The sequence below is a fragment of the Nerophis ophidion genome, linkage group LG15, assembly GCF_033978795.1.
Source record: "Nerophis ophidion isolate RoL-2023_Sa linkage group LG15, RoL_Noph_v1.0, whole genome shotgun sequence".
In the NCBI taxonomy this organism is placed as follows: domain Eukaryota; kingdom Metazoa; phylum Chordata; class Actinopteri; order Syngnathiformes; family Syngnathidae; genus Nerophis; species Nerophis ophidion.
Window position 1 is genome coordinate 28859561 of NC_084625.1, and position 14634 is coordinate 28874194.

Genomic DNA, 14634 nt, shown 5'->3' on the forward strand with positions numbered 1-14634 from the left:
TCATCCCTGAAAAAACCCGCCAGGTGAACAGCTGATTTTATGACTTCTGGTGCTGACGTAAGACAACCCACGTCCCATATGTGACCATAGGATGAACAAATACAGTACGGTACTAAGACTATAGTGGCAATTAACAGTTATAAAACCGTGAAATTATAATAAATAAATAAATGATAAATGGGTTGTACTGTACTTGTATAGCGCGTTTCTACCTTCAAGGTACTCAAAGCCCTTTGACACTACTTCCACATTTACCCATTCACACACACATTCACACACTGATGGAGGGAGCTGCCATGCAAGGCGCTAACCAGCACCCATCAGGAGCAAGGGTGAACTGTCTTGCTCAGGACACAACGGACGTGACGAGGTTGGTACTAGGTGGGGATTAAACCAGGGACCCTCGGGTTGCGCACGGCCACTTTTCCACTGCGCCACGCCCACAAAAAAGTAAAGTTCCAATTATCATTATAATATTTCCAAAGATTCCGTTTTCTTCTAAAAATGTTGACTTTTGTCCAATAAAATTACGACTCTTTTCATAAAATTGCTAACTTTTCTTGTAAAATTTCGACAGTTATTGAGTAAAATTCCAACTTTTATCATAACATTGCACAAATGTCCAGTTTTTTTTAATTATAATGCCGCCAAAATTCTAAGTTTTTCTTGTGAAGTTGTGATCTTTTTCTTGTGAAATTCCAACTCATTTTTCACAACAACCTTTTTTATACTTGCATAGTATGTTTATATTATTATTGTTGTAAATACACGTCTTTATATATCTAGAAAGAGTGGTCCTAAAGAGGTAGGCATTTTTCAGAGGTCTCAAGAAGGTAACAGATACAAGTGTGTGTGTGTGTGTGTGTGTGTGAAAGAGAGAGAGAGAGAGAGGTGTTTGCCTAGCGTGACCGTGGACGTGTACGTTAATTCTTAATGAGACATTTCTGTGCCCGGAGAAAATCCAGACATGGCCATCCTGGCAATGACACACTATACTACAAAGGCCTGCCGCTATGCACGCACACACACACACACACACATACACATCATTACAATGCGCTAAAGAAGCCATTAAATAAAACCTTCACCGCAACCTGCGTGTGTGTGCGTGCGCTTGTGCGCGCGTGTATGTATGTGTGCGTGTGTCTGTGTGTGTGTGCGTGCGTGTGTGTGTGTGTGTGCTTGTGTGTATGTGCTTGTGTGCATGCGTGTGGCATGGCGTGCAGACAGCTAGCAACAAAATCACACAGTTGTAGCGCTGCTGGCTAATTTGAGCCACACGGGATAGAAGCAAGCAGGGCCGCTTTTTACCTTCTAATATCAACAAAGTATTTTATAATGATATCATTCCAGAGTATGCGCCTTTGTCCTATTCTGCACCAAAATGTTTAGAGGTGCACATTGGAGTGTCAAACAGACGGTTTTATCCGGACGGCGGGATGAGTTTGCTAAGTATAAAAATGAGCTGGAATTTTTGAAAGAAAGAAACTGCTGTTCTAAATGTGTCCACTAGATGTCGCAATAGCAATGCTTTGTATCTTTGTAAATGATGCTACATATGTATAAAAAAAATAAACCACATGATGTTAGTGCACCAGTGGAGGAAAATGACAAAACGACATAAAAAACATCCTGAAATTTGATGTTGATATTATTTTTTTATCTTGATAGATTGATGAGCATTATAAAATCATTTACAGAGGGGCAAAAAAGTATTTAGTCAGCCACCGATTGTGAAAGTTCTCCCATTTAAAATGATGACAGAGGTCTAAAATTTTCATCATAGGTACACTTCAACTGTGAGAGACAGAATCTGGAAAAAAAATCCAGGAATTCACATTGTAGGAATTTCAAATAATTTATTTGTAAATTATGGTGGAAAATAAGTATTTGGTCAACCATTCAAAGCTCTCAGTGATGGAAGGAGGTTTTGGCTCAAAATCTCACGATACATGGCCCCATTCATTCTTTCCTTAACACGGATCAATCGTCCTGTCCCCTTAGCAGAAAAACAGCCCCAAAGCATGATGTTTCCACCCCCATGCTTCACAGTAGGTGTGGAGTTCTTGGGATGCAACTCAGTATTTTTCTTCCTCCAAACACGACGAGTTGAGTTTGTACCAAAATGGATACATGGATGATACAGCAGAGGATTGGGAGAATGTCATGTGGTCAGATGAAACCAAAATATAACTCTTTGGTATAAACTCAACTTGTCGTGTTTGGAGGAAGAAGAATACTGAGTTGCATCCCGAGATCACCATACCTACTGTGAAGCATGGGGGTGGAAACATCATGCTTTGGGGCTGTTTTTCTGCTAAGGGGACAGGACGATAGATCTGTGTTAAGGAAAGAATGAATGGGGCCATGTATAATGAGATTTTGAGCCAAAACCTCCTTCCATCAGTGAGAGCTTTGAATGGTTGACCAAATACTTATGTTCCACCATAATTTACAAACAAATTCTTTAAAATTCCTACAATGTAAATTCCTGGATTTTGTTTTCACATTCTGTCTCCCACAGTTGAAGTGTACCTATGATGAAAATTACAGACCTCTGTCATCATTTTAAGTGGGAGAACTTGCACAATCGATGACTGACTAAATACGTTTTTGCCCCACTGTATTCAGAAATAATAAATAAATAGGACAAATAGACTGAAAAACAGTTTCTATCCAAGAGCTGTTATTGCCCTAAACTCTGCACTTACCTGAACACTCACCACTTTATTAACTTGCTTAATTCTGATATAGATCTGCCTGTGTAATATGTTTTGAAAATTTTTATGTTTTTAAAATGTGTTTATTATTGTTTGTTGTCTTAGAGTGTTTAATGTAGGTTGTTTTAAAAGCACTGAGATGGATTACTGTTCAATTTCTTTGTTTCCATGCAATGCCAATAAAGTATTTTGTTTATGATAAGGACAAATAGAGATTGAATACTATTAACCTCAACATGTAGGTGTAAAAAAAACAACAACACCATTATGATTTATACATTTAGAATGTTCTTGTTGTTTTTTAAACAAAGAAAACACTGTGAAGTTGTCTTTATTTTTTAAGTTGTCGTTCCGTGATTTTACCAATCCAGCCCACTGGGGAGTAGATTTTTCTACATGTGGCCCCCATCTAAAATGAGTTAATTTGTACATTTTAATGAACTGTTCCATTTCACATTCCTACAGTGTAACTACTGAATAGAAACTGTGATGTACTGCAGGGTGGCTACCTGTACTCTGATGTTTGCAATGCAGCTCCTCAAGCTCTTTACTCAGCTTCTTGACACGACTGCTCAGACTCTGCTTCTCTCTCTGAGTGCTCTTCAGCTTTTCCTCCCGTTCTTGGGATTCTTCCTCCATTCGCTGTACTTCCTCCCTGTGAGCTTGCGCCTCCCTGCTCCTGTTCGCTCTTTCCTGCCGCGCTTCCTGGAGCTCCTCCGCTGACTTCCGGAGGAGAGTGATGTGCACCTGCGTACAAGAATGACATTTAACATTGGTGTTAATACTCATCAATGAAGTAAAAAAAAAATCTCACTGGATGTTGGAAACTTGGGTGATGGGTCAAATGCACAGAATAATTTCGCCACACCTAGTGTGTGTGTGACAATAATTGGTACTTTAACTTTTTAAACGTCATCAAGATCCATCAAACTTAATAAACAGTTAGCTGCAGTTCACCAAAAACATGCTATATTTGCGACATACTTGGCCAACATCAGGTTTTTAAAGGTCTACACTTGGCCAAAAAACAGTTTACTTTTTTTAAATGTTGCTATGTCTTTGCAACAGACAGACAATTGTGTTAGAAGTGTTAATGATTCTACAAAACTATTATATTTTGTTTGTTTAGCTATTATTTGTACAAACCCCGTTTCCATATGAGTTGGGAAATTGTGTTAGATGTAAATATAAACTGAATACAATGTTTTGCAAATCATTTTCAACCCATATTCAGTTGAATATACTACAAAGACAACATATTTGATGATCAAACTGATAAACATTTTTTTTTTGCAAATAATCATTAACTGAAATTTGAAGCCAGCAACACGTGACAAAGTTGGGAAAGGTGGCAATAAATACTGATAAAGTTGAGAGATACTCATCAAACACTTATAGGGAACATCCCACAGGTGTGCAGGCTAATTGGGAACAGGTGGGTGCGGTGCCATGATTGGGTATAAAAGCAGCTTCCATGAAATGCTAAGTAATTCACAAACAAGGATGGGGCGAGGGTCACCAATTTGTAAGCAAATTGTCGACCAGTTTTAGGAACAACATTTCTCAACGAGCTATTGCAAGGAATTGTTTGCAACAATAATGGCCGAAAAAGCTCTACATTTTGCTACAAAACTACTAAATGTATTCCTATATAGGTATACTTCTTTTAATTTGCTAAACATGACTGAGGTACATTGCTAGAACGCTACATTTGGTCAAAAAATTACCATCTATTTGTTTATTTAGCTATTATTTATCTATTTTTTTCAGCAAATTTGATAAACATGGCTAAGGTACAATGCTAATAACTAAATGTTGCCACATAACAACTCTATTTTGTTGATTCAGCAATTTTTTTCTAAACAACTCGACAAACAAGGCCGTTATACAAGTGCTAAAAATGTTACATTTGGCCACAAAACTACTATAGAGTATTTAATTTATTTTGCTATTTTTTGCAATAAACACAACAAACATGACTGACATACAATGCTAAAAAATGCTACATTTTGCCACAAAACTACTATATATTTTTTCAAGTTAGCTATTTTTTGCAAAGAATACAACAAACATGACCAACATATAGTACTAAAATGTCTATATTTTGCTACACAAAAACTATATTTTGTTTGGTTAGCTATTTTTGGCAAACATGGCAGAGTACTGTGTTTAAGTCTATATTTTGCCAGCAAACTACTATATTTTGTTTCTGTTCAAATTTTTGGCAACAAATTTTACACATATGGCCAACATACAGTGCTATAAATGTTACATTTTGCCAAATAACTACCACATTTTCAAAATGTGCTATTTTTTGCAACAAAAATGGCCGACAAACAGTTCTAAAAGCTCTACATGTTGCTAAAAAACTACTGAATGTATTACTGCATTATTTTAACAAATTTGCTAAACATGACTGAGGTACACTGGTAGAATGCTACATTTTGTCAAAAAAAAAAACTATTATATATTTGCTTATTTTCAGCAAATTTGAAAAACATGGCTAAGGTACAATGCTAATAACTAAATATTGCCACACAACAACTATATTTTGTTGATTCAGCTATTTTTTTGCAAACAACTCGACAAACATGGCCGATATACAAGAGCTAGAAATGTTACATTTGGCCACAAAACTACTATAGAGTATTTTGTTTATTTAGCTATGTTTTGGAATAAACACAACGAACGTGGCTGACATACAATGTTAAAAAATGATACATTTTACCACCAAGCTACTATATTTTGTTACGTTAGCTATTTTTGCAAATAACACAACACATTTGACCAACATATAACTGGAAAAAATCTACATTTTGCCACAAAAACTTTTTCACGAGTTAAAAACGTGTTCTAGCATGATTCAATTTAAAACACTGTTTAAAAAAGAAGTACTGAAGAAGTACGATGAGGAAAGAGAGTGATGCCCTCAGCACAGAGCGATGGAAGAGAGGTGTATGGTCGGAGAATGTTTGGGCCCGTGTGTGTGTGTGTGTGTGTGTGTGTGTGTGCGTGTGTGTTTTGTCTCGTCTTGTCTTGTCTCATGGTATTGTTAGTGTACAGGAGTTTTTCTTGTTTTGTTTATAGAGTATTGTTTTTGTATTATATTGTTTATGTCAAATGTGGTATGAGTGAGAGGGGTTGGGTTATTATAACCAGCTGCTTCATCCAACCCCTTTTCAAGCCTTGCATAAATATCTTTGCCAACATGTAAAAAAAAAAAAAAACTGTGTTAAGTTGTACTGTGCAGGTTTGAAATAAATATTTCAATTAAAATTCAATTAATTTTGTTTGTTTAGCTATTTTTGTCAAACTGTGCTCAAATCTATATTTTGCCAGGAAACTATTATATTGTATTTCTACAGAAATTTCCGGCAACTTTCACAAATATGTTTGACGTACGGTGCTATAAACGTTACATTTTGCCAAATAACTACCACATTTTCAAAATGTGCTATTTCTTGCAACTAAAATGGCCAACAAACAGTTCTAGAAGCCCTCTGTTTTGCTACAAAACTACTACATGTATTACAATAATTTAACAAATTCGCTAAACATGACTGAGGTACACTGCTAGAATTTTACATTTTGTCAAAAAAACTATTATAAATTTGTAGATTTGGCTATTTTTTTCAGCAAATTTGAAAAATACAGCTAACGTACGATGCTAATAACTAAATGTTGCCACAAAACTACTATATTTTGTTGATTCAGCTAGTTTTTTGCAAACAACTGGACAAACACGGCCGATATACAAGTGCCACATTTTACATTTGGCCACTGTGGTGGGCGTGGCCTGCGCGCCTGCGGGGAAGCGGGGTGTGGCAGGGCCGGCTTAGAGGTTGGCGACAGGTGAGTGGATGACACAGCTGAAAGTGTTCATCTAATCACCTGTCGTTCTGTTAAAAGGCCGCAGTCGGGACAAATGGCGAAAGGCAGAGAGTGACATTGCAGAAGGGAGACAATTGCTGTAAAGCAGAAAAGATTATTGAAAAATAAGTCGTGTTGAACTTTGAAAGCTTGTCATGTCAGTCCTTGGTGGTCCCGAGAACCCGGAAGCAGCAGACTTCCACAAATTGGCGCCCAACTTAGCCGGACCACCGGAGACAGGGGAAGACTTGCCCTGGATGGGTCTCGCGAGTGTGCTCACAGAGGTGGCAGCGAGCAGCCGCCAACAGTGCCAGATACTGCGGCTGTTGGTGGACAGGATGGGCGGCGCAAGGCCGGAGCCAGCGGCCGTCATCATCCTCCGCATGGGGGAAAGAGAAGATCCCCATTCATTTTTGGACATTTTTTCGGCCACGGCAAAAGCGTGTGCTTGGCCGGAAGGAGAGTGGGGCGTGCAGCTCTTGCCGCTCCTGACGGGGGAGGCGCAGCGGGCAGCGCTCAGCCTGCCAGCGGCATCCAGGGAGCGCTTCAAAGACCTGAGGAGGGCGGTGCTGGACCGGACGGGAGGCACCGCCGAAGACTACCGACGCCGGTTCCGGTCCATGCGTCTGGGAAAGGAGGACTGGCCATTCACCTTTGGCCAGCGGCTTCAAGAGGCAGCGACGCGCTGGCTGCAGCCAGGAGAGGAGGTGAACCAGGTCATCCGGGAGCAGTTCTTGGAGGTGATCCCCCAGAAGACGGCCGACTCGGTCTGGTACCACCAGCCACGTGACCTGGCAGCTGCGGTGACCCTCGCTGAGGGCCACCTGGCCGTCCACCGCGAGGAGCAACCTGCACCAATGACGCACGGACGGAGCGCACGGCAAAAGGAGAGAACAGTGCACATTCCCCACCATAACCCGCGTGACCCCCCTTCTGTTTTTTCCCCGCAGGTCCAGGCTGCTATCCCCAGAACATCTCCCGCGCAGACGGCCCCTCAAATGCCAGGGCAGGTGTGCTGGAGGCGTGGGCGGCCCGGTCGCGCGCGTCAGGGACCTCAGCAGGTGGAGGTGGGTCGCGTGGCCGTGGTGGCCACCCCTTCAATGCCCTCCCCCGACCCGGGTGAGACGTACGGTATCAAGGTAATGACACAAGGGAGTACATACCGGGCAATGGTGGATTCAGGCTGCGGGCAGACCATGATCCACCAGAACCTGGTTCGACCCGGGGCTTTGAGGCATGCAACACGGTTAAAAATTAGGTGTGTGCATGGGGATGTGCACGAGTACCCTATGGTTCCAATAGAAATTTGGTATGAGGGCCAAAAGCATAGGGTAGAGGTAACTGTAAGTACGCACCTCTCACACCCCGTAATTTTGGGCACAAATTGGCCGGGATTTAGGCGCTTACTGACACAATGCGTAGGGGTGCGTTCACGGACTGTAGGAAAAGGGAATGTCCGCGCAGTTCTCAGTGGCAAGGCGGGGCCATCCGACACTGCCGAGCGGGAACCAGCGGAGGCTTCGCGGGAAGCCTCCCCGGCCCCCTATTGGCATCCTACGGAGGATTTTCCCCTCGAGCAGTCTCGAGACGAAACTTTGCGCGCGGCCTGGGACCAAGTGGATTATATAGACGGTCAGTCGATGCGCCCGGGAACAGCGCGGGGATTCCCTCACTTCTCCATTATGAGAGATAGATTGTACCGAGTGACCCGTGACACTCAAACAGGAGAGGAAATCACCCAGTTGTTGGTGCCGAAATGCCGCCTGGAAATGGTTTTTCAGGCGGCGCATATTAATCTTATGGCCGGACATTTGGGGTATGATAAAACACTGAATCGGATCATGGTCCGATTCTATTGGCCAGGCATCCGGGCAGACGTGCGCCGCTGGTGCTCCGCCTGTCCGGACTGCCAGCTGGTGAACCCAGCGGCCAACCCGAAGGCCCCTTTGCGCCCATTGCCGCTCATGGAGGTCCCATTCGACAGAATTGGGATGGACCTCATCGGACCATTTCACCCGAGCCTACGGGGGTATCGCTTTGTTTTAGTCCTAGTGGATTACGCAACGCGCTACCCCGAAGTAGTGCCGGTGCGCTCCATCTCTGCAAAGAGTGTGGCGCAAGCGCTGTTTCAGGTCATTTCCCGAGTTGGAATCCCGAAAGAGATTTTAACTGACCAGGGCACGTCCTTTTTGTCACGCACAATAAAGGAACTGTACGGATTATTGGGAATTAAAGCGATCCGCACCAGCGTGTACCATCCAGAAACGGATGGGCTGGTGGAGCGACTAAACAAAACGCTAAAAACCATGATCCCTTAGTTTACGCACAAGGACAAACCAAATTGGGATAAATGGCTTGATCCCCTCATGTTTGCGATGTGGGAGGTACCCCAATCCTCCACTGGCTTTACGCCTTTTGAGCTGTTATACGGTAGAAAACCACGCAGAGTGTTGGACGTAATTAAAGAAAGTTGTGAGGAAAGTCCAAGCTCCAGCAAAAATGAAGTGCAGTACGTTCTGGAAATGCGAGCAAAACTCCACACGGTGGCGCAATTATCACGTGAGAATTTGCTCTGTGCCCAGGAACGACAACAGCGCACGTATAACAAGGGGAACAAGCTAATAAAATTTTCACCGGGAGAAAAAGTCCTTGTATTACTCCCAACATCCAGCTCAAAATTACTTGCAAAGTGGCAAGGACCCTTTGAGGTCACACGGCAAGTGGGTGATGTGGATTATGAGGTTCGACGATCGGACCGGGGCGGAGACACGCATATCTACCATCTTAACCTGTTGAAGGCATGGAGGGAGGCGCAGCCTGTCTCCATGGTAACGGTACTGAGAGAGGAGGAGGAGTTGGGACCAGAGATCCCGCGCTCTGTCCCTCCCTCTCCTCTCCCCTGTGATAACCAGCTCACGTTAGCGCAGAAGGCGGATGTTGCTAAGCTGCAGCAGCGTTTCTCTGACGTGTTCTCCCCTCGGCCCGGCCGCATGAATCTCATCCAGCATCATATCGAGACCAGCCCGGGGATTACGGTGCGCTCTCGGCCATACAGACTCCCCGAACACAAACGTAAAATAGTTCGGGAGGAATTAAAATCCATGCTGGAATTGGGGGTAATAGAAGAATCTCACAGTGCGTGGTGTAGCCCCATAGTTCTTGTAGGGAAGAAAGATGGGTCTGTACGGTTCTGTGTGGATTACCGCAAGGTGAATGAAGTATCACGATTTGATGCGTACCCAATGCCCCGGGTCGACGAGCTCCTAGATCGGCTGGGCACTGCTCGTTTTTTCACGACACTGGATTTGACCAAGGGCTACTGGCAGATTTCCTTGTCACCAGAGTCCAAGGAAAAAACGGCCTTTTCCACTCCGGAAGGTTTGTACCAATTTGTCGCACTCCCGTTTGGCTTGTTCGGTGCGCCTGCCACGTTCCAGCGCCTCATGGACCGGGTGCTGCGACCCCACGCTGCATACGCGGCCGCCTACCTGGATGATGTCATCATCCAGAGTAGCAGCTGGGAACAACATATGCAGCGGGTGGGGGCAGTGCTCGAGTCCCTGAGGCAGGCAGGGCTCACCGCCAAGTGTGCAGTTGGCCGGAGGGAAGTACAGTATTTGAGGTACCACTTGGGAGGAGGACAGGTGCGGCCACAGGTAGATAAAACAGCGGCGATTGCGGCCTGTCCAACCCCCAAGACGAAAAAAGAGGTGAGGCAGTTTTTGGGTCTGGCGGGGTACTACCGGAGGTTTATCCCCTGGTTTGCGGACCTGACCAGCCCAATAACTGACCTCACCCGAAAGGGTGCCCCAGATCTGGTCCAGTGGACGGAGCGGTGCCAGCAGGCGTTTGAGAGTGTTAAGAAGGCCCTCTGCGAGGAGCCGGTCCTACACATGCCTGATTTTTCTCTCCCGTTTTGTCTGCAGGCGGACGCGTCGGGCAGAGGACTGGGAGCTGTTTTGTCCCAGCAGGTGGAGGGCGTCGACTGGCCCATCCTTTACATCAGCCGAAAGCTATCTGAAAAGGAGGTGAGGTACAGCACAGTGGAGAGGGAGTGCCTCGCCATCCGAAGGGCGGTCTGGGGCCCCCCGATACTACATCCTGGGGCGCTCATTCAGACTCTGCTCGGACCACAAACCCCTCCAGTGGCTCCACCGCATGAAGGATGCCAACGCGCGGATCACCCGTTGGTATCTGGCTTTGCAACCCTACAACTTCAGAGTGATCCACAGACCGGGTGCACAGATGGCGGTGGCCGACTTCCTGTCCCGCTCTCTTCCAGGAGGGGCGGGGGGAGTTGGGGCGGCCGGACGGCGTCCCGGCCTGAGTCTGGCGGTGGATGTATGTGGTGGGCGTGGCCTGCGGGGAAGCGGGGTGCGGCTTCGAGGTTGGCGACAGGTGAGTGGATGACACAGCTGAAAGTGTTCATCTAATCACCTGTCGTTCTGTTAAAAGGCCGCAGTCGGGAGGCGGCGGGGGTGAGTTTGGACAGACGACAAATGCCGAAAGGCAGAGAGTGACATTGCAGAAGGGAGACAATTGCTGTAAAGCAGAAAAGATTATTGAAAAATAAATCGTGTTGAACTTTGAAAGCTTGTCATGTCAGTCCTTGGTGGTCCCGAGAACCCGGAAGCAGCAGACTTCCACAGCCACAAAACTACTATAAAGTATTTTGTTAAGTTAGCTATTTTTTGCAAATAACAACAAACTTGACCAATATATAACGCTAAAAAGTCTACATTTTGCCACAAAACTACTGTATTTTGTTTATTTAGCTATTTCTGAAATAGCTAAATAAACCATATGGTGCTGTGCTAAAGTCTACAACTATATTTTGTTTGTATAGACATTTTTGGGAACAAACTTCACAAATATGGCCGACATACAATGCCCTAAATGTTAAATTTTGCAAAATAACTACCACATTTTCAAAATGTGCTATTTTTTGCAACATAAATGGCGTACGAACAGTTCTAAAAGCTCTACATCTTACTACAAAACCACTGTATATATTACTACATTTTTTTGAACAAATTCGCTAAACATGACTGAGGTACTACTATATTTTGTTATATTAGCTTTTTTTTTGTTGCAAATAACACAACAAACATGACCAACATAGAGCGCTATGCCCAAGTACTGCGCTAAAGTCTATATTTTTCCAGCAAACTACTATATTTTGTTTATATAGACATTTTTGGCAACATGTAGAGTGCTAAAAAGGCTATTTTTTCTGTAAAACTATTGCATCTTGTTGATTTAGTATTTTATACAAAAACAATTATAACTTTTTTTAAACAAAAACGCCAAACTTATCTGAGAGAGTGCTTAAAAAAACTACATTGTGCTCGAAAACATATATAGTGTGACGCTTAGCTGGCATCGTTCTCCCGTGGGTGCAGCGAAGATGGACACAGCGTACAGGTAGGAATAATAATTTATTATACAATAAAACAAACTAAAAACAAAGGCACTTGCACAAAGGCACTAGACAAAACAAACAGAAAGCGCTAGTATGTAAACTAGGGAAATAAACTAAACAGGAATAGGTTGGAAGCTAACAAGTAACAAAAGTAGTCTGTACCACAATGCAGGACGAGCGACGTCAACTGTTGCGTGGGAGCAAACAAGAATCCAAGAATGAATGTCAAACAAAGGCGGTCTTAAATAAAACACATAATCAACAAATCAGGTGCGCGACGACAAAAAAGAGACAGGTGACACTAACGAGTTACCATGACAACATAAACAAAACAGGAATTGCCACCAGGAACCAAAGATGGCAAATACAACACAGGGTGATAACAAAACACAACAAAACCAGAATATGTCATGGTCCAAGACGTGGACCATGACATATAGTTTCTTAATTTAGCTCTTTTTTTAAATTTTTTTTTACAAAACGCCAAACATAGCCAAGATAGTGCTATACAACATTTTTTAATTCAGCTACTGATTGCAACAAACTTGAAAAAGATGGGTAACACACATTTCTAAAAAGTCTATATTTTGTAAAACATATATATATATATATATATATATATATATATATATATATATATATATATATATATATATATATGTCTTGATTGGATTATCCAGAGAATAGTGCTCGATACCGTGGTAGAGCGCAATATGTAGGTGTGGGAAAAAATCACAAGACTACTTCATCTCTACAGAACTGTTTCATGAGGGGTTCCCTCAATCATCAGGAGATCTCCTGATGATTGAGGGAACCCCTCATGAAACAGTTCTGTAGAGATGAAGTAGTCTTGTGATTTTTTCCCACACCTACATATATATATATATATATATATATATATATATATATATATATATATATATATATATATATATATATATATATATATATATATATCATATATATATATATATATATATATGATATATATATGATATTTATATATTGGGATGAGTCTAATATTTTTGCAACAAACATCTACTAAATACTAAAACAAAAATATTTTTGAGAATTTGTGCCATACTATGACAGAAACATGCTGCAGAATGCATGAGAATCCTGCCTTACTTTCTGTTGTCTTCCTGCAGAGTGATTACACTCCACATTTAACATTTTAAATGTCCATGACGATATTTTGGATGATTCCCCACACACAAATAATCCAGACCCCATGAGAATATCTCCTTATGAATCACTCCTCTTAAGAGTCTTGAAGTGTGTTAATTGTTCAGTTGAGCAGTCTCCTTATGATTCATTCGGCTAATACACCGTCATATGCAAATACTTAGGAAATTGAATTCCTTTTTTTTTGTTTTTGTTCAAGAATAAATTATATTTTTTCTCGGTCGAGTTGTGCGGGAGTGTGCATGATGGCGCTTCCATGCGAAGCGCTGTTACGCTTGCGTGTAATTATGTACATGTGAATAATGATAAAGAATGATCAGGAGTGTATCCATAATGCATGGCCCTAATACATGTGTCTTTACAAGGCTGAAACTCATTATGTGGAACTCCACAAGCTGAATAAATGCTCATGCACTGACAAACCGAAAGGAACTATGATCTCATGCTGTGCCATGTTTGTGAGGATAAATGTGTGCGCCGGCACCAATAAACATGTTAACTAATATGCCACTGCTTTACAAGGATACCCTCCAACACACACACACACTGGCATGTGACTGCCAGATATGTTGGCACTTTGCCAGGCTACAGGCGCCACTTTGACTAATTTGAATATTAAGTGTCCCATTGAGCTCGTAATTGGAATCAATTCCGTCAGCCTTGGCACCGTTTGGTGCTTTAATTAATGGTGGGACGATCCCTTTCTGCCAGGCAAGCATGGGACCATCACATGATCAGTGTGTGTGTGTGTGTGTGTGTGTGTGTGTGTGTGTGTGGGGGGGGGGGGGGGGGGGGGGGGGGTTGGGGGGGGGGAGCACATCTATTATGCTGGACTCTCTTTTAGCCATGTCCACACATTTGCTGGTGCCCTTAAAACGTCTAATATTAGACATTTCTTCTGCACTTTGAAGTCTCAGAGGTCTCACAACAGTTGGTTGGACACGATCTAGTGCGGGGATATTAAACTGCAAACCCCGTTTCCATATGAGTTGGGAAATTGTGTTAGATGCAAATATAAATGGAATACAATGATTTGCAAATCATTTTCAACCCATATTCAGTTGAATATGCTACAAAGTCAACATATCTGATGTTCAAACTGATAAACTTTTTTTTTGGGCAAATAATCGTTAACTTTAGAATTTGATGACAGCAACACGTGACAAAGAAGTTGGGAAAGGAAGCAATAAATACTGATTAAGTTGAGGAATGCTCATCAAACACTTATTTGGAACATCCCACAGGTGTGCAGGCTAATTGGGAACAGGTGGGTGCCATGATTGGGTATAAAAACAGCTTCCCAAAAAATGCTAAGTAATTCACAAACAAGGATGGGGTGAGGGTCACCAATTTGTAAGCAAATTGTCGAACAGTTTTACAAAAACATTTCTCAACGAGCTATTGCGAGGAATTTAGGGATTTTACCATCTACGGTCC

The 14634-nt window shown here is 42.7% G+C and overlaps 1 protein-coding gene across 1 annotated transcript in view; it reads right to left on the reverse strand.

Annotated features, from left to right (window-relative positions):
* LOC133569917 (plectin-like) overlaps positions 1-14634 on the reverse strand; it is a 200321-nt gene that overhangs the window by 158205 nt on the left and 27482 nt on the right. The window contains exon 8 of the mRNA XM_061922506.1: positions 3230-3467. Within this exon, the coding sequence (XP_061778490.1) occupies positions 3230-3467 (238 nt within the window). The remainder of the gene's footprint in view (positions 1-3229; positions 3468-14634) is intronic.